Source organism: Solea solea, chromosome 10 (genome assembly GCF_958295425.1).
Source record: "Solea solea chromosome 10, fSolSol10.1, whole genome shotgun sequence".
NCBI lineage: Eukaryota > Metazoa > Chordata > Actinopteri > Pleuronectiformes > Soleidae > Solea > Solea solea.
The window spans coordinates 6,556,499-6,576,817 of NC_081143.1; the positions used below are offsets into that span (position 1 = coordinate 6,556,499).

General features: G+C 38.2%; 1 protein-coding gene across 17 annotated transcripts in view; it reads right to left on the reverse strand.

The window, feature by feature from the left end:
- Nucleotides 1-20,319, reverse strand: part of sorbs2a (sorbin and SH3 domain containing 2a) — a 58,464-nt gene that overhangs the window by 26,638 nt on the left and 11,507 nt on the right. For 14 of the 17 annotated variants that reach the window (XM_058641726.1, XM_058641740.1, XM_058641736.1 and 11 more), the window contains exons 2-4: nucleotides 14,770-14,925; nucleotides 2,607-2,662; nucleotides 1,197-1,286 (exon numbers count right to left, since the gene is read on the reverse strand). In XM_058641726.1, coding sequence (XP_058497709.1) covers nucleotides 1,197-1,286; nucleotides 2,607-2,616 — 100 coding nt within the window. In that variant the 5' untranslated portion in view covers nucleotides 2,617-2,662; nucleotides 14,770-14,925. The remainder of the gene's footprint in view (nucleotides 1-1,196; nucleotides 1,287-2,606; nucleotides 2,663-14,769; nucleotides 14,926-20,319) is intronic. The other 3 variants (XM_058641727.1, XM_058641733.1, XM_058641734.1) reach the window with 3 other exon arrangements.

A 20,319-nucleotide genomic window follows, 5' to 3' on the forward strand; every position in this document is an offset into this window, starting at 1 on the left:
GCATGTCTATATGAGATGAGAATTCTTTGCAGCGTATACTATACATTTCTTAAGAGATTACAGTTTTGGCTCTCCTTTAGAAAAAAGCGAGTTGAGTGCTGGCAGCTTTCCATGTTCATTAACCACTTCACTTTCAAGTCAAAGAAGAGGCATTATCCAACAAATGAGACCAATCTTAGCCCCATTACTGAACACAAAGGTTCATATGCGCAGCAGAAAAGTCACTGTGCTTTCTCATTAACTTTTACATGATTTATTATAAAATAATGTATTTATATGACTGTAGATTTGTCTTTGTAACAAGAACTGTCATTGAATCCACATGACTGGTTATGCTGGTGATCCTTAAGCAGAATAGACAGCTGGTTTTCCCAGTGGAGAGGGTTTACTGCACAGCACAATAACACTGAATATGCCCCACATCATCCAGTGTGGTCTAGAATTTCAAGGCCTTTTAAGCTTATCAGCTTTTAAACAATGTCACGCTATTGTTTAAAAAGGAAGCGGACTGTCGGAATGCTTAACCTGGGGGCTGTTACGGTTTTTACAGCAGACTAAAGGAAAAAGTACATGGGGAAGTCAACACTTATTATACTATACTGTAGATTCATTGCGCCCTGTGATAAAAAAGTTATTTGTGAAAGTATTTGCTTAAAGAATAAAAAAGTTCTAAGATTCATCTTGCAGATCTAGAGAGCGCTTGCACAGATAAAACTACACCACGCATCAGGAAGACTTAAGCAGAATGGGGCTTTTTTAGTCAACACATGAGCTCATCCGAGAACTTTTCCACATGTCTAATCAAAACAAAACAAACAACAGAACGAGAAAAGTAGAACAAACCACACATGAAGAAGCAAAGCACACAGTTTGAGAGCTGTCAAAAGGAGCAAAAACTAAAAGTTTGTTGACTCATGACAAGAAAACAAGCTCAGGATGGAGGAGGAGGAAAAAATAAAGGGCATCCAAAGGTCAAAATATTGTTTAAGCATTGGCAGCCACAGACTATTTGAAAGTATTTCAAATATGCTCAAGCCTTATCAGGTCAATGGAGCCCAAACAAGCAACATATTTAAGACTTACCTTGTGCTTTTTATCATGGCAATTGAATAATTTCCTTAAATGGTTCAGGTACTTAGTTCACTCGTCTTGCCTGAACATCAGTTAATTTATTGGGTGATTGTGAGTGTTAGTACCTGTGGCTAGATTTGGTGAGCTCTGGACCCTCTTCATGGGAGAGAGTGTGAGTGACAAGGCCACAATTTTGGTAGCGTATCCTCCGCTATCTGAGGGATCACAGCCGGGCAGATTGGATCATAAAGGCAGAAGCAGCAGCACACATGCACATGCACCACAAACACAAATCAGTCACAGCCAGAAACATAATCCAAATATGTGAAGGCAAAGCACATGCATTAAAACAGGCAGATTTACTGCACTAAAAAAAAAAAAAGGTAATAAGTTAAGTTAATTTAATCTGAAGTCAGTGAGTTATAAGATATTGTCTTTATATTACTTTCTAACTTTAATTTGATAGACTTTTTTTCTTTTATCAATTTAATATTGAGTGTATAGTTATTATTATATTATTATTATAGTTATTATAGCTATTATTTGTCTTTCCATGCATGTTAAGGCTATTTTTGGGTTGCATTCTGTAATGTGAATATAGACAAACAACAACCATGAGTACTGGCACTCATCGTGATCGTGTGTGGCGAGGGGAAAAGGCAGAGACGGATTACTCATCATTGATTCATAGGCTGAAATACACACATCAGCTGTGCCAACTTAAGGGCACAGCTTTGGGAATGTATTTGAGGTTGAATACGTCACCCCGGTTAAAAGCAACAACCATACTATACTTAATGATGCTTTTAGTCACTATAACCAAGGCCCAAAATGGACCAACACCATAGTGGTGAAAGAGGGTCAGGGTTAGAGTTACAGACCCATGTCTGTGGCAGAGGAGAAGCAGCAAACATAGCAGCTTTTAAAATAGCAAAGGTGGTCTGAAATGTGGAAACACATTTACTTTTATATTTCAAAGAAGAGGTCGACTGATATGCGTTTTTTTTAATGGCTAATGCTGATTTTTAAAAATCGGGGCCCTTATATTTAGCTGATTGTCACTTCCTCCATTTAGAGAGATAGATTTATAACAGTTTAACTATAAATTCAGTAACGAGTTATAGAACAGTACGAATGATCTCTCCAATCTACATTTCATGTCTGCACTGCAGCGGTATTTTTTAATAAAAACTTTGTATTTTTTTATACATAGTAATAAACAAACAAAAGAAAATATGTAATTTGTAATACTTGGCCTACTAATAAATATTAATAAACAATCAAATTAAATTTTATACTAATCTGCCAATGCCAATTAAAAAGGGCAAATTGATTGGCCCAACTGGTCTATCTCAATTTCAAAATAGCATTTGTAAAACAACAACAAAAAATACTTTTGCTTTGCGATTAAACAAATGAGAATGACTAAATTATATAGCAAAATTATTATATAACAAAAATATTGTACATGAACTTAATGGAGTACTCTCTGAATAGCTCATATATATTTTGATTGTGTATTTTTGTGTTCATACCTGTATTCATTTTGAAGAGCACTTCTTACTGATCTACTACGAGGAGACACACTTTCCTGCAAAACAGAAACATAATGTAAATCACACACACATAAAAAAAAATGTTCACACTTGATGAATCCTCTAAAGCCGGGGACACACTACACAACTTTCACAGTCGTTACCGAGTTAGAAAATGTCGGAGTACACACTAAACGACTCAACAGATTTGTTTCAGGACGATTGAAAGACTGGGGATCACACATTTAACGACTGCGCCTGATGAGGATCACAGACTACATGATTTGTCAAACCAACTGAAGCATCAAACTATTGCAAGAGCAACCATGTCTACAAGAGAGTGACAGTGTAAAGGGTAAACAAACCATCGTTGTTTTGATATTAATACTACTTTGTGTAATATTCGTCTTCTGACCCTCTGTCCTGTCTCCCACCTACTCTTTTTCATTGGCTGTTGGCAGAATATGTTTGCAGTTGGGTCAGTGATCAGTACAAAAATTTTTTAACATGTTTGATTGACTGCAACTGAGGTCGGGTCGGGTCTGTTCCCCTCACACACTAATAGATTTCTGTGCCAACTAGTCACGCTGACTGTCCACGACTAGTGCTGACTGGTGCAGACTTTGCCCCATCTGTGACTCGTGGGTAGAAATACGGCAAAAAACAAATCCTATAGTATCTCCAGCTTAAAATAAAACCTGTAGCCTTTTCCTGTAATAGGCTTTGACAAATGTATTATTTTGAAGCTACAGCAATACAGTTTAAGTAATTAAAATAAAATCCTAAATCAATAGCATTCAATCTCAATTATCCGTCAGTTACCTGCTGCCAACTTCATCATTAGTTTGATTCAAACTTCCCTTCTGGAGATTAATGATGTTAGGGAGTGGGGGTGTTATGTGCTGACATACTGCAAGTGACTGCAAGTCAGCTCAACCTGATGTGCATGCCATTTTTTCCTGTCTTGAATAAAACTGCAGGCAGGAGTAGAGATGCCCAGGATTTCATCTGATTTATTATGAACTGAATCATTAACTGCACTTCTGAGTACGCAGGCAGAGCACAGTGACCTGAGCACAGTCGCAGGCTTGCTTGTGAACCAGTGCACACACACACACACACGCACACGCACACATCTCTGATCTGTTTAGAAATCCATGTGAAGTGAAATGGGGTGATTCAGTTTCATTGCTAGACTAAAGTGGCGTAGACCTTTAAAAAGCGATTGAGGGTATTATGACTCCTTGTAGATGTGTTACCCCCTCACTTAAAGCAATACTGTGTTACTTAGCAAACACCCCATGATAATATTATAGTCTACTTCTATCGAAAGGGCTTCATGAATAAATCAAAACACTGCAATAAAAGAATAAAAACATTAAACATGAGCACCAACCATGACATCTAGTTCAGATAAAATGCAGAAATGCAGAACTGTTAAAGTATCTATTAAGTCTTATTTTCTCTGGAAGGGAGATCCAACAATTTCTCAGGACTTCAAAAGCTTAGAATCCTTTTGTTTTCAGTCGAGAATCTGAAACACTTAAAAGGCCACTGTCAGAGGATCTCAAAGTATGAGGATTAAAGAGCCAGACCATTAAATGCTTCATATGTAGTGGAAAGAACCTTGAAATCAGCTCTGTCACAACGGGATGCCAGTGTAAAGGCTAAAACTGGGGTGATATGTTCAAAACCGTTTACTCTGGCTGAAATGGAAGTGGATTCAAACAGTAATGATTGCTTGAGGCAAAGACGACTAATGCAGGTGAAACGCATATACATTTCCGAAAAATAGTCAAGTGCTAAATAGCAAGATCAAGGGGCCTGTTAAGTTTTCTTATAATAAAAGTATTATGCAGCACAATAATTCTTTTATATATAAAAAAACACATACAAATGCAGATTGCCACATTCAATGGGATGTTTACTCCAAACCCTAAACTAATGAAAACCATGTACGAAAATGTAGAAAAACTTACTTAATGAAATTCTTTAGAGCACATACAGTAGATGAAACAGAACTAACATAAATAGCACTGATAAATGATTCTACTGACAACCATGTTTACTTAACTGTGCCCATAAGTGATGCTCATCATTGGCTATATGGAGACCTTTTCTTGGAACTGCTGAAGCAGAGACAGTGATTTATATGACGAGGGGCAACCGTCAGAAGTGGAAGGCTCAACACAGAGTGTTGCATCACTGTGTGAATGCGGGTACATGTATGTCATCGTGAGACTTAGTGTGTGTGACAGCTACTACAAGTGACAGCCTACAGTGGCTGCGGTGGGGCTCATACGTGTCTGGTAGTAAATAGCAATGACATGCACATGTCTGACCTTGCTTTATGCACATGTAGATACTGCAGGTTTTGGGAATGTGAGGACCAGTAGCTGGACACCACACTTTCATGTAATAGACGATAAAATAAATAAAAAATTACTGGGTTGATTTCAGTATCTTTATTAAAAAAAAAAAAACAGAAAAAGACAAGGTGAGGACAACATCAAGTATAATTCTATTTTAAGTCACACTGTCTCACTTTCTATATTGCTATACTTATTTCCTATACTATACTAAAAAGCGAAATATAAAGTCTATTGCCGCTTTTCCACTACATGGTCCCACCACGCCTCACCTCGGCTCAGCGCGGCTCAGCGCGGCTCAAAGAACAGCTGCATGAAACTGCAAAACTTTGTTTTATATGCAACACCCACAGATTAGTGACTCATGACTTGTAAAGCAGTTGTTTTCGATGTGCTGAATCACTAGACTCAGTTAATTAAAAAGATTAGTTCAGTAATTCCTGCGCGACAGGAGCACAGACTCCATCTGACACAGGCACTGAACTGAAATACAGTGGCAATGGTTGTGATGCGGCTGTCCGCTCGCGATCACAGGGATATCAACGCATATTTCCAGGTGAGTCGAGTTGTGCCTGGACAATGTGGTGGAAAAGCAGCAAATGTAATAGCAATTTCTGAGTGAGAATCTGATAGATGTAGATGCTGTGCTATAATGCAAGCATATTTCTGCATGCATTGCACATATTTTTTTATTATTACGGACACATTTTTATATAATTATAACTTTCAATATTCTTAATATCTTTTAAAGAACAATTGTAATTCAATACAAAAAACCCTGTTGATGCCTTTGTACTTGAACCAAATAGATTTCAGGCTTAAAATAACGCTGTATTGTTATTGTATTACATTGCATTGTACTGACTTTTGTATTACAGTCTGTACTTATTTGTTTATATACTGTATGTATAAACACGCATTTCAACACTACAACCTCTTTGGGCCTGACTCTAAGTCCTGATAAGTGTTACCATCATTTACTGTTGCTTATTTTGGAAATGGCATGAAACCATGATATTCTAACAAGAATGTGTAAACTGCTTTTGCAGCTGGCTATCGTGATGGGAAGCAAGGGGCGCATAGAGTAAGATTGGTGTGAGTGACCATGCTCACTATTTTAATGGCTCAATTGAAAAAGATAAAAATTGAAATCAGTTATGTCTAATATCCATTTTCAACAGCTGATTTAAGAACAACAATGTATATTAATGTTATTATTAACATTAATGTAATGTTAATTTGTAACAAAAAATATATTTTGGAGGAAATAATGTAAAAATGATTTATTCCCTCTGTGGCAGCTTTGCATTTCCACACAATACATACCGATAACAGCGTTGAAGCTGCAGCTCTTGAAGCCAAAACGCACTATAAGATTGTCTCTTAAGTAAAATACAGCATAACGCATTCAACCTGCTATTAAGTATGAAGCACATCTTGTAACTAATGCATTTGATTTCACAAAAGAGATAGGTATTCATTTAATTCTGTAAGTCTTCATTTTCCCGGATACACTATGTAAATACTCTAGGTCTGCAACAATTCATCAATTAATGTATTAGTAATTGACTATTAAATTAATAGCCAACTTTTTAGAGAACTGATTAATGAATGAAAACAGACCTTCCCAGATATCAGAGGTTTAAGGCCCAAAATTTAGCAAAACTGAGGCCCACTTTCATCTTTGAACCTTGACATGAATTTGGCTGAATGAATGAATAATTGTGATACCATTTGGCCTGATCAAAGAAGCCCTATGTTTTGTTGACATAGAGTGTAACTTAAATATTAGAAACAATTTAAACATGAAATACAACGTGAGACATCATATTTTATTAGAATTATTTGAATACCTAATAATTATATATTTTTTTCATCCCCACAATAAAGACTATATGTTAACATTCATTTGGTAAATAGATGACTGCTTTATGAGGACGCACTACATCAAAGTACTGTATTTAAAAAGTTTAAAAAGTTTTCATGTTTTCATGTTGTGCAACAGAAATCTGACTCTCCTTGGTTTGTGGACAAAGCAAGACATTGACGTTTGGAAAACACGGTTTGGCATTTTTCAGAATAGTTTGACATATAATGGGCTAAATAACTGGGTGCAATAATAAATCTAAAATTGTAAGTAGTAGTATCCCTAAACTACCTCATTGCCACAATTTAGTTTGACATCCTGTGTTTATGGTTTGAGAAAAAGGAAGAACTAGCACTTGTAGCATTGCAACAAGTCATGCATCACGGGATTCTTCCAGTCCATCAGGACCTGATCCTTTGCCTCATACGGCAGTATGCCCTCGTAAATCTATCTATGAGAAACACACACATGCAAGGGGGTAAATCATGGGTCTGGCGTCGCAGGCTGTCGGCGTCCAGATGATGGTCAGATTATAAACAGGATCATGTTTCTTGGGGACAGATCAGCGGCGACACAGCAGCTGTGGCAATGGTGTAATGTTATGGCTGCACACTAGAAGAAAACCCAGCAGGCTTTACACCTCTGAAGAACTGGTACTATCTTTCCAGATAGGACCTTTTTAAGCCTTTAAATACAGGACATGCCCTCCCTTAGGCCGCTGGTGGTAACTCATGAGCAGTGTATGCTTTTTAACTCAGAATCTCACCATATAAATTAGTGAAGCACCACGTTTCCTTAAATATTAAGTGACGGCTCGCATATGGTGCTAAATATATGGGTTATTGTAAGACGTACAAGGGTGGCGGTAGGAGAACATGATGCCAATGTCACTACTTGTTCATTAACAATTATGTATTAACTTAAATGCTCTTTCTTGACTTCAAAATGAACTAAGTTGTAATGAACTAAAAACAAGGGACATTATTTTTAAAAAGATGTTGTCAATTCCTGCCCTAGTTTCTCTGCATTTTCTTTTGAGTTATTTTATTTTCTTACTTCCCTGTGGTTTATCCGTGGGCTGTAATTTAGGCATCGGTCAACCACTCTGGAGACTAGTGTGTGTGTATAATTACTGAGTGTAATAGCTGTGGGACTGCAAACACATAAGTCAGAACCATAAACCACAGAAAGCCGTGATGTCCATCACCGCAAGCTCATCAAGTCTCATTAGTCTGTTGAGTGACCCCACATTGGTATCAATGAACTAATGGGGTCTGAGCACAAACTGCTTGAAATAATAAGACACTGTAGTGGGAGAGTTCATTTTGTTATTGATCATCAGAAACAGTGATGAGATAAGGTACAGAAGTGTTCATCCCATCAAGTCATGGAGGATCTGATATGAACTCTGATGACAAAAAATAAATCACAGCAAGTTCATTGGAATTTTCATTTGTCATACGTGTCAGTGTTGCTATTTAAATCTCGTAAAATTAGAGTGCTGACAGTATACTTCGATAATGACGCCGGCCTTAATCAACGCCACTCAAGACTGAGGTTAAAGTATATCAGTGGATGGAATGAACCATCATCATTGCCATTATTAACCAGAAAGATTAATGCAGCTGGGTTCTTCCACTAAAACACTTGTCCCAAAAACAGATCCCAGACAGGGTGATTATCAAAAGAAAGGAAACAAATGAAAGGAAGAAAAGAAAAGAAAAAAACACAAACATGTCCTCAAAGAACTGTCGACGGGATACCATTACTCACAGGCTGTCTGCTTCGGCACAGACAAAACAAGAGTCTAAAAACAAATTTGTCACCATGCTTCCACCAGACAAAATATAGTAATGGGATCATGAGAAATCACAACAAAGCAATAAAACTCCCTTATCTAGTTAAATCAGAAGAATGTCAGTGGCTGAGACCACTCCTAAACCAGGAAAATATCAGAAAAAAACTTTATAGCTTTATTTACTTTGCGCTGATATTTTAAATGTGCACGTTAGTCTACATTCTCTATGTCACCAGTTGTGTAATGGAATTAGAATTTTCTCATAGGGATGAATGATGAAGGGCATGAAAACCATCACAAACCAGCACACTTTGGAGCGTCAGTGTTGTCGTATTTTAATGTAGAGACATGGTTTTGAGATGCGTTAATTTTTAAAAGGTTGATTCCACAACAATACTACTTTGAGGACTCAAAGTTTTGATTCCACCCAAATATTACTCCAAATACTCTCACTCTTAGGCACGTCACACTGACTGATCACTTTTGATACAGTAGTGTAAAAAAATCCATTACCAGCTTAAGTCCTGTACCTGACAACATTGACACAATCAAAATTTAGCCACAACATTTTCCAGTTTAAAGTTTTAATTTCATCAAGTGCATGCATACTCTCTCTGTGTGTGTATATGTGCGTGCATGTGTACAGGCGACAGAAGACAGTGACCCATCATGACAGATAAGCCGACTATGGTCCAAGGGACAAGGGTCTCGCCCTTTGAAGTGGTCACTCAGACTTGGACGTATCCACAGGATGTCAACGGATTAAGCTCCTTAGAAAATCTATTTAAAGACCTAACCAAAAAGTCACCCGATAGAGGCTATTCAGCCATTCCCGTATAAAAACGTCTGTCTGATGACGCACACTTAATAAGATTTACATTCTGACAAAGTAACAAAGGACATTGATGCAATTTCCTGTCACGCTGTGCAGTCGTCATTTGTTTCAAGCCTGGATTCAGAAATTCGAAGGATATAACTGCAACACAAACACAGAGTAGAGCAATCTGTGAAAGCTAGGAATCAGAAACAACAAATCCCATTGAAACAAGGCAACAGAACGTCCCCAGAGATCCAAGTGAAATGTCAGTTGAGACATGGATAGCCATAAAAACCAGCTGAACCCCCAGAAGGGAAGAACTTAGATTGTTTCATTCCTTAATTATTGAATCTGAGCCAAGTTATTTTAGTGGTGCATTTTTGTGGAAAAAAAAGTGGGGATTGTGATGAGAATAAAAAGAATGGCTTGGGAATCAAAATAAGAGTCTATCTACAGTATATATCATAACCCATTACCGACTTCAAGTATTTCTCGTGCATGAAGTATTTATGCGAGACATCAGCCAAGCAAGTAAACATGTCAACAGTAAATCATTCAGTGCTGTGATTTGACAATACAGGAGAAGGACAACTGCATCGTCTTTGGTTTAGCAATTCAGATTTCGACATGGAAATTGAAGTGAATTATGTTTCGATCCGAAGGCTGTAATTTTGCTTAATATTTAAACCCATTATTGGCAAAAGGAACCTAACACCATTGGATACAATATGTTTAAGAGTTCTAAAGCAGTGGAGCGGTTACTACTAACCGGTCACTTGTCTGCCATTTCCAAACTTCCTTTTCGGATTAGTTAACAATTGGCAGTCAATTGACAGTCAGTAAAGCCAGTGTACTGTAGCGTAGTTATACGGTACGGTTGACCTATTGAATTACTTACTAATCCTTAGCAAGGTGTGTTTAAAGATTTAATTGCACCATAATAAGAGGTGTGTTAAAATGATTTAATACCTCCATGGAAATGATAATCCTACTTAATCCCTGGACATTTGCCATAAGTGAAAAAAAGAACATTCACATTTTTTGATGAATGTTTCAGACAGGTTTCCCCGCGTCTATTTGAATTTCTAATAGCAAATACCAAGAAGCACCAGCCATTAAAAAAAAAAGTAGGATTTTGTTCTACCATGATGGAAAAATCTGAAGGTTGTCTGTTATTTTTGGCAGATTGAAGACTAAGGGCAATCTACCGTACCTTCAAATAATAACCACTCGTAGAGCACCTGCAACAGTGGCGCTGGCAGCCTTCATCCTGTGTAATTACATATACTAATGCAGGTAGATGCACAGCACAGAGCACATCACAGAGATAAGTACACAAATATATATATATATATATAAAAAAAAAAGCTTCATTCATGGCATCATCTGCAAACTCGACACCATACTCAATGCCTCTCGCTAATCCGGATGCTGACAACACATTGAAGAGCTACAGACTCTTAAACCAAAGGTAGAATTCGAATTAATGTTACGGGTAAACCTTTAGAATCTGTTTGTCCCACTATTTCTGCTGGGAAAACTGCAATTACACCAGGTTTATTCAAGACATGCTTGAGCAATACATACACATATTCTATGAGATAAACTGAATTAACATAAGGCCAACTCTCAGTCCCATCATTCCAGTGATCATAGAATTTGATAGAAATAAAAACAGCAAAGCTGGTGGTGTCCTGAGACTATTGCACCACATTGTGTGTATGAATGCTCTTACTCTCCATAGATTGTACATGCTATCCGATTTAGGTGATTTAACATGCTCTTTAACTTACTCATTTAACATACCAGGATTACTCTGTCAGCAGAACAACCTAACCTGAAAAAGCATAAAAACCCTGTACATTAGGTGTTTCACTGCTTTACTAAAAGAGCAAAACATGTCTTTCCTAATATGGTCAAAACTAATAGTTTCGATCAAATGACTCTTTATGCAAATCACTATTTCACACAAGAACAAAGACTCGTCTTGTCGGATGCAAATTAGATTTTTTTTTCAGAACCATGTAAGTGTTCCACCATCACATTACTGCCACTAGCTGAACAACAACAACTTCCAACAAAGTCTCTGTTATCAGCCTTGTTTGTTCAACCTTGCCTCTCATTAGCAGACCCCCCCTCCCTCCCGGCTGTATGAATGGATAGGGGGGTGGTCAATACACTTGCCCTGCGTGCCCACTCACTGTCCATACTGCAAACAACAGAGGCCCGTGTGTTCTGCAGATTGCATCACAACTCCACTAACGAGCAGAGGCATTGGCCTGAGAGCACTAATGCAATTATGCAACACAAGCCCCGGTACTGTCTGTGAGGGTAGGAGAATAGGAGAAGAAGAATGGATTGGATGTGACAACTTGTGGGTTTGTTATCTTACCATTTCTACACAGTCCTGACGCTGCATTCACTGTATACTGTTGTGATGTTTGTGCAGATGAAGAGAAAGAGAAGAATGAAATGCAGAGAAAGAAGCATGTACGAGTAACGAATTAAATAGAAATAGATTACAGAGAGAATGATAGATTTGAAGGACACATTATTGAATATAGACAGAGGCCAGTATTATGTAATCTGTCTGGCTGAAGCCATATGGGGACACAGCATCACCAGTAAACAAGACCTGAAGAGCTGCTTTATCTCCTCTTCTTGAGATTAGTGTAAGTGCATGTAAAGCTCAATACCTCTAGTGATTACAACGCTCTATAACCTCATGTAAAACACGGAGACGAAAGCAAACAGGGAATACATGCAGTGTTGCAATGAATTGATAGAACAAAAAAAATGAAGGTCAATTATAGGTAAATTATAATATGCTGCGTTTTTAACCGACTAGTCATTTTTACTGTTGAGATTCAGTTAAGACTACATCTTTTTCAAATGTTTCAGTCAAGGGAGAAAACCCGATAGTCCACAACATTTCCACTATAGGGTATGATGTTATACTGCAATGCCATCACCTGCAGTAAAAAAAAAAAAAGGTGTTAGAGGCCTAATGAAGGTGTCTTTCATGCAAAAGCAAAATAATGCAGATATTGCATTTTTTTTTTTTTTTTTATCCCTGGGATAGTTATTCTCCTCCTGTCCACAGAATGAGGATAGTGAAGCAGAGACAGACTCTGCATGTATAGTTCAAATCTCTGATTATCAAAGAATATTTCACATCTTAATTGGAAGAGCTTGGTAGTTCACAATATATCTATAGTTTACTTAAGAGAACCCTTGCACAATGTGTTGTGTGTCAAAAAAAAATAAAAAAGTCTAAAATTAAAAGAAATAAAAGTGTTTGTTGATTTGAAGGAAGTATTTCAGCAAGACTATCAGCTGTGACTGAGATTAAATTCCCCAAACATAGTCTAGATTCCCAAGGTACCAGTGTTAAGTGTCTAGGATGAAGATAAGAGAAACTTGATTAGCAGCATTGCTATATTTACTGCCATTAGGCAGAACCCTTTACCCTGTAAGGTGGTCCACGACATCAGGAAAATCTATGTGAGAAATCTGTGGGGGTCAGTCTTGAAGAAATGGAATCACATAAACATTTTAAATTCATAAAATAAATGAGTGTTTCGATCTGTAAACGTCCAGTCACATATTTCATCTATTTCCACGAGAACCACTATGAAAAGCTTCCATGTGACCTTTACCAATATCTTTTTAAATAAGAAAAAAAAAACAATATACAGTGCTGGCACCACCAGCTTTGTTGTTTTAGCGTGTGTCTAATTCTGTGATCATTGGTATTTGGATTGGAATGATGTGACGGAAAGTTGGTCTCATATTATCAAGCTGTCAAAGAGTTTAACCAGTGACAATAATTAGGGTTCTACTCCAGGTTTAAGAGAGTCATGCTACTGTTCAAGTGTAAAAAATAGGTCCTGTATAAGTTGTTTTTGTGTGTTATTTTAAAACAGCACACATAAATGAACAAAAAGAATTATACTGTATGATCATTATAACATTTCTACCACAACAAATCGTATGGTGTACTGTATAGTACTGTATATTTGTTTTATTTTTTATGCCTAATGGCAACATCTGAATGTGTTTTTTCCTTTTGTGTATCATCTGGAAAGACGCGTGGTCACAAATAAGTGAAAAGAAGATGAGAATGAAAGATTTCAAGCTGCAGAGAAGCAGGAAAACAATAATTTAACTACAGCAGACTCACATACAGTACTTCAGAACACTGCAGGTAAATAAAAAAAGTATATTCAAACATGACTTGTGTTTATCTCTCTCCAGCAGACACATGACAAATGAGATTGATTCAGTCAAGTGTTCAAATCATCTTTCTCCCAAACCTTTTCATAGGAGCAACTAAGTTCCTAGATTTAATCAATTCTATGCAGATTCAAAGAAAACATGGTGTAAACTATGATGTTGATTGGGAACAGAAGGCATCTCTCTATGCGTCACAAACCGGTACCATGAACCAAGGTTGGGAACCACCCCTTATTGTGTACCCAGGGGGTCAAGGTGACATTCCACAACACCTCTGAGACTGGCCTAATGGAGGGATTGGTAAATGGCTTTTGTTGAGTGCGAAAGAGGAGAATATGAAAAGGCATGTAACAAGAGATGGAAGTTTGTGGAAAAAAAAAAAAGAGAGAGATTATGTGGCAAAATTATGACACAAAAGCAGGAAAGGTAAAGTGGGCAGGGAGTGTTTTGGTAGATTAAACTGAAAGGTTTCTTTACCATTAGTGCATTAACATGCAAAGAAAAAAATGGTGGAACATGTTTAAATTACACTCCTTTTAATGAACAACCTTTTTATGTCCTAGAAGCCTCAGAAAATGTGCCGGGATTCACAGATATGATTCTTTAAATAATATGGTATGGTAAAGTTATTTGTTGATCCTATTTCTGGATGGGGTTTAAGAAACCACTGGTTTTTATTTGACACCCTTTCCTGGTCCACTGTTGCAAAAGACAGAAATGCTTCTCTTGGTCTATAATTGTGGGTTTTGGCAGAACAGTTAAATACAATTTACTCTGGTGTTTGGATTGTAAAAACTATTTATATAGGTTTCTTGTAACTTGCATTCTGTTACTATGTCATGTAAACATGAGCTGGTGAGTCTATTATCCAAATTTTTTAAAATGTTATGTAATAAGACTATGCTCAGGTTTGGCAGGATTCTATTTAAATTTTAAATATTCTATTTTCCTAGTTTGGGATCAATTAAATCTATCTATCCATCCACCCATGACATACAGTCCTAACCTCACCAGACCTCTCTGCTGGCAAAGTACAGATGCAACGGTCCATTAAACTGTAAAAATTAAACGCTTACCGTCATAAATCAACAGACAGGAAACTTCCTAGGAGGAGTCAGGTATAGGTGAGCACTGAGTGCACGCGCCTGTCCTTCCTGTTCCTCTTCCCTCTGCTCAGGATAAGTCTATCCTCCTGGTCAAACTGTAATCCCAGATCTTTCCCTGTTTAATGCCTGGGAAGAGACAACAGAATGAGGAGAAAGTTAGAGAGCCCGGGAGAGAGGGGAGTGACAGGGAAATAGAGTTCCCTGTTTGGGTGAAGCTGTGATCAGATACGGCTATTTTCAGACTAAGGCATGCTCGTCTATGAGACTGGAAATGTACCCCCCCTCCCGTGTAGATGGGTGGGGGCTAAGTGACAGACCTATCTCTGTTTTACCACACGTTAGCATGCATGCATACCACACCGTATGCACACTCATGCACACAACGTCAGGCTATTTCTATACATGCATTCCTTCACCGAGCAAACATCACAGTCACATACACTGTAATTCTCTGGTAAAGACCCCACTATGTACGTGCACCTTTGATGATGTTTGTGTGGTGAAACGGACTAATGATTAGGATGGCAGTGGATGAGAGCAGAGAGAGCGGGGTGTGAGAGAGCCTCTGCTCTCCTCCGCACTACATCTTTCCTCCCAGGCTTTTATGTCACACAGTAGCCCATGTCGTCAGTGTGTTGCTATGTAAAGTAGACTGCTCCACACAGAAACTGACAGGGGTGTCAAATTCTTCTCACATGAGATGTTCCTTCACTTTCTTTACTTTTATAAAAGGAAAATCACACAGAAAAAAGCCATTGGCATTTGTAAATACATTCAGACTTAATATTTTTACTCACCTGTGTCATTAATAATCTTACCGTTGCGTAATCTATATGGGGATGTATATTTGGAAATGACCACACACATACACACACAGAGCTGAATATACACAGGAGAGAGGTCACCCAGAAGCACCTCTAGACCCCAGACCCCCTGCTATTCCCAGAATGATGATGTAACGGCTGCTATTAGCATCTCCTATTTCGAGATTGGATACCTAAAACCTGCCAGGCAGCTACTGTGCAGTGGGTTACTTCCACCTCCTGATTTCACACCTGTACTCAATAATAAACAAACTGCCACAAAAGTCAACAACTCACAAATTGCCACACAGTAACATGCAGGAAAGCAGTCACCACAAAAGGAAATTCATTAACCTCTGCAGTTGTAATGCAGCTCCTTTGGGTGGCAAGTGAACGCTGATAAGATTACTGTGTGGTGGCTAATTTCCCCCAGCGAAAGAGACAGACAAAACAACCCCTTCAAAGTATGTCTTTTACAGTTACTGGTGCGGTCTGCTTTTGCGTTTGTCCCAGTCTAATATCAGCTTTATCAAACTAAAGCCATGGTTTTCAATTTGTTTCTTAAACACTTTATTTCTAATGTCTAATGTGAAATCCTCTTTATTCCCCGATAGCCATACATTGTCTGTGGTCCTCACGATATAATAACAGACATTTCATTCAGACCACATGGAATGATTCACTGACGTACATGTCTGTTACACTCCGCAGCAGTAGCAGGGACAATAGCCAGACGTTAGCAAGCAAGTCGCCGTAAAATGACAGAGAAAGAGGAGCCAAAACTCCCAGTTCCACTACACACAACTTTTATTACTTTGGGGGCAGAGACAACAGGGCCAACAGGAAGGGACAGGATTTACGGTTGCACTCTTTCAAAGTACAGGCTGCCATTCCAAGCTTTTCCAGACATACCAAACCAAGCTTGAACAGCTAATTAACAAATCTACATTGGTAAATGTGGTTACTGCCCCTCTTGGGACAGTACACAAATCAATTGTAAACAGTCCATTGTAAGAGTCTAGAACTTAACAGAAGTCACAAAAGGAACTACACTTCTGAACGTGCAGCCAAGTGTCACCCTGACGGTAACCTTTAAATCAAGCTTTGATGGACTTAGCTGAGTTGTCCTATAGGTCAACACTAGCTGTTGCAGCTATCATCATGCCAATGATGAAGTGGTAATGTAAAAGTCCCATCTACACAGGCAACTACTAGTGATTGGTGTGTCAGCAGACACGATCAAATAGCAGCTGGGCCCCCAGATTTTTCTGGTCACGTGCCAAGGATCAGCGAGGTATGGTGAAAAGCTGACAAGTGACAGGTGCTAATGATGCAACCTTGGGGACAGAATCAGGCGAGTATCGAGGGACCAATAAAATACACTGGGGGTGAAGGACCTGAGTTTATCCCAGACGCTATCCTTTCACTAAAGCCTTTGAAAAGAACATCTAAATCACCTCTACACAAAGTTTCCAATATTTGAGGAATGTCATTTTACAGAGCTAGACAACATTCCTAACATATCTAAACTGAGATGTAACCTCTGATAGGAGAAAAGCATCTCATATCATTTAATCTCCTATCATCACTTTGCTTTTGAACAACTGATTTATAATAAACAATTAAAACCATCATGACATTGCAGCAGCTTAGGAATGATCTCATTAAAGTACCAGTGCAAACTATTTTTATAGCAAGTGACACACACACTCAAACTCAAACACACTGACACTTTGACCTATGAGCCACTGTGGACTACAGTGGCCGCGTCGACATGGTCTCACCCGTACAGTTTCAACACCTAATTCATTATCAGCTTCTGCAAGGCCCTGCCATTTTCAGCTAAGTAAGTGGCGTGATATAAAAAGCAGAGGAGCTGTGCATGTACACATCAGTACGTGTCACTTACTGGAAAACACTTAGACCTGGGAATAGATCAAAAAAGAGGGGAAAGAAAATAGATAAATCCACAAATATCCACAAAAAAAATCACACATCGTGCCACAGTTCAGAGAAATAGGAGTGAAGAATGTATGCTTTATGCAATCATCAATGCAATTAATCCATTAGTAAATGACTAGAAGATTAACTGCATATATATCAACTGTGATGCAACATTAATGGTTTAGTCAGTTTGAGTGTGTGTTCTTTTAATAAAAACAGGTTCTCCAAGACACGAGGATGTCCACAAGTTCAGGTTTGGAAAACAACAATACTGAGATGTTATGGACCAAACACGCCGTTACTTTATCAGGAAGACAGATTATATGATAATGTGGTGTAATATTGCTAGTTGCATAGACAACTACGACCAACTAAAAATTTCTTATTTCTTGCATTTAAAAATATGACATGATTCTGCCTGCAGTTATGCTGATCACACAGACGAGCAAAGATTGTCTGACCTCCATCTGTACATGTAGTCTTCTTCGTGGCTTAACAGGATAGATGACTTAATTACACTGTGTTGTGTTACTAATCAGTTTTAAGTACAATCCCAATCCTCAACTACTTAAATGCTTTTTTCTTTAAAAAAAATTAAATAATAAATAATCTGATAATCTGGTGTTTGCTCTGAACAATGGATAATGGAAGCTTTTATACTGCCTGAACCAAAATAGCACATAGATTCCCGGATAAATCTGACAAATACAGAATTCCAGGCTTTATCAGCATTAAGCTGTTATTGATTATACATTTGCAAGTTTTATGGCATAAAACTCTGCCTTATTTGTGCATCAACACATTGAAAAACATGTAGGTCGATCAGCACATCTTAGAGTTGGTCTGGATTATCTAAAAGTTATTATGTTATAGGCATTTATTTTGTAGCAAAAGCACAATGCACAAACTTTATTTCACTTTTTAAATTTATAACATATTTCTACACAGCTATCATTGAATATACACTGCCGGTATGCACTATTATGACACTGCCATATTTGCATCTTGGTAACTACTTATTTCAATTAATGAATTAATGTTTGTGACACCCTAGGCTCAAATCTAGTCAATTAGATGTTTTAAAACAAATATACCTTCAGAGAAGGGACCTGGCTTTGCAGTTTCTAAATTGAGTAGCTTAGGTAACAATCGCCAAACGGTCTTCTAAGCTGTAAAGGATTTGGTGATTGACAAACCTCAGGAAACAGGCATGGCCTGCAGGAGGTCCTCAGTATCAGTTATGGAGCCCTGACTTCACCCTCTGGAGAACAGCACAGAGGGAGTGAAGGGGCAAAGAGGCAGCAGAGGGACACTGAGAAAAGAGGTGGCACCAAAATAAGGCAATAATGTACAAAGGAAAAAGGGGAATGTGAACTATGAGAACTATGAGATCTAAGCAAAAATTTCATTATGTCCTCATAATGACAATAAAACTTCTTGATTCTTGATTCTTAAGCGAAAATGTATCATATTCTCCCGTTCCCCCAATGACCTGCCCCTAACACCCACCAATGTATACACACACGTACACTGCCTCTCAGTAACTCTAAACTGGCAGGTGAAACTGAGTTACCACTAACAGAGACATACTTTCTGGCTCAGTGGCCACATCAGTCAAGTCCCAATGCTATGATCGCCCAGTAAGTGGGCATATTTAAAGCCTCTATGAGCAGTTGTTTATTGCTGCAAGGGTCCCTCATGAGACAGATAGCAGCCAACTGTTGCTTGCCATACTGTATCCAGCTGTGTCGCTTCCTCTCCCCAGACATGAGCATGTAGTCGCAGAAAAATGCTGCATCAAAAAAAAAAAAAAAGGATCACAGAACAGTGAGGTCTGCAGCACGCACACACACACACACACACACACACACACACACACACGCACACAACACAATACCACAAAGTCACAAGGCAGGTAGGCCACAATGGGAGTGGTTTGAGGTTCCCGGAGTGATTGTGTTACACTTTTTGCATCCTGGACACCTCCCTTTACTCTCCCTGTTCATACTGCATTCAAATAAGTCTCACAGATACTAGCCATCCATGATGGATAGTATCTGCCCTATTATTTATTCATCATTTCTTCAATACATCATTCTTTCAAACCAGTAGCACGACAAATCAGACTATTCTGCGCTGTTCTTTAACAGCATGAGAAAATAGAACAAGAAACAAGTCTTTAAAAGTGACCTAAACTGCTCTGCTTTAGAAGTACTTCTCTTTCTGGAACACTTTGGATTTACATTCTAGCCCACACATGGGAAACATAAGGTCCTGGGGCCGGATCTGGCCAATAAACCAGTATTATCCGGCACATAACGTCCTCACACCTGATCTCCACTTGAGTCTTGTTTAGCTAAAGTAGTGATATTAGCAGTTGTGATGACAGAATCAGAGCTAAAATGAGAAACAGCCTCAGACGCAGAGAAGTTGTCACGTTTTAACCACTGCAAACACAGACCCAACATTTCAGTTTCACACTTTCACTTTAATAGCATTGTTAAACCATTGAAACACAATGTTTTGAAATTGTCTTAAGAAAGGAAATGTGATCAGTAAGGTTATGTCACAACATATTTTTTACAGCATTTTTACTTTTACAATGCAATGTTGTGCACAAAGATGGGTCTAATATTTATTATTTCTTTAAAACTTTATATATGTGGCCCTTCACTGACTTCTTTTATGTCAGTGTGGCCCCTGTGGCCCTGATTTAGCACCTTCACAGATGACAGACTGGGTAATTTAAACCTCTGATGGCAACAAGCATCAG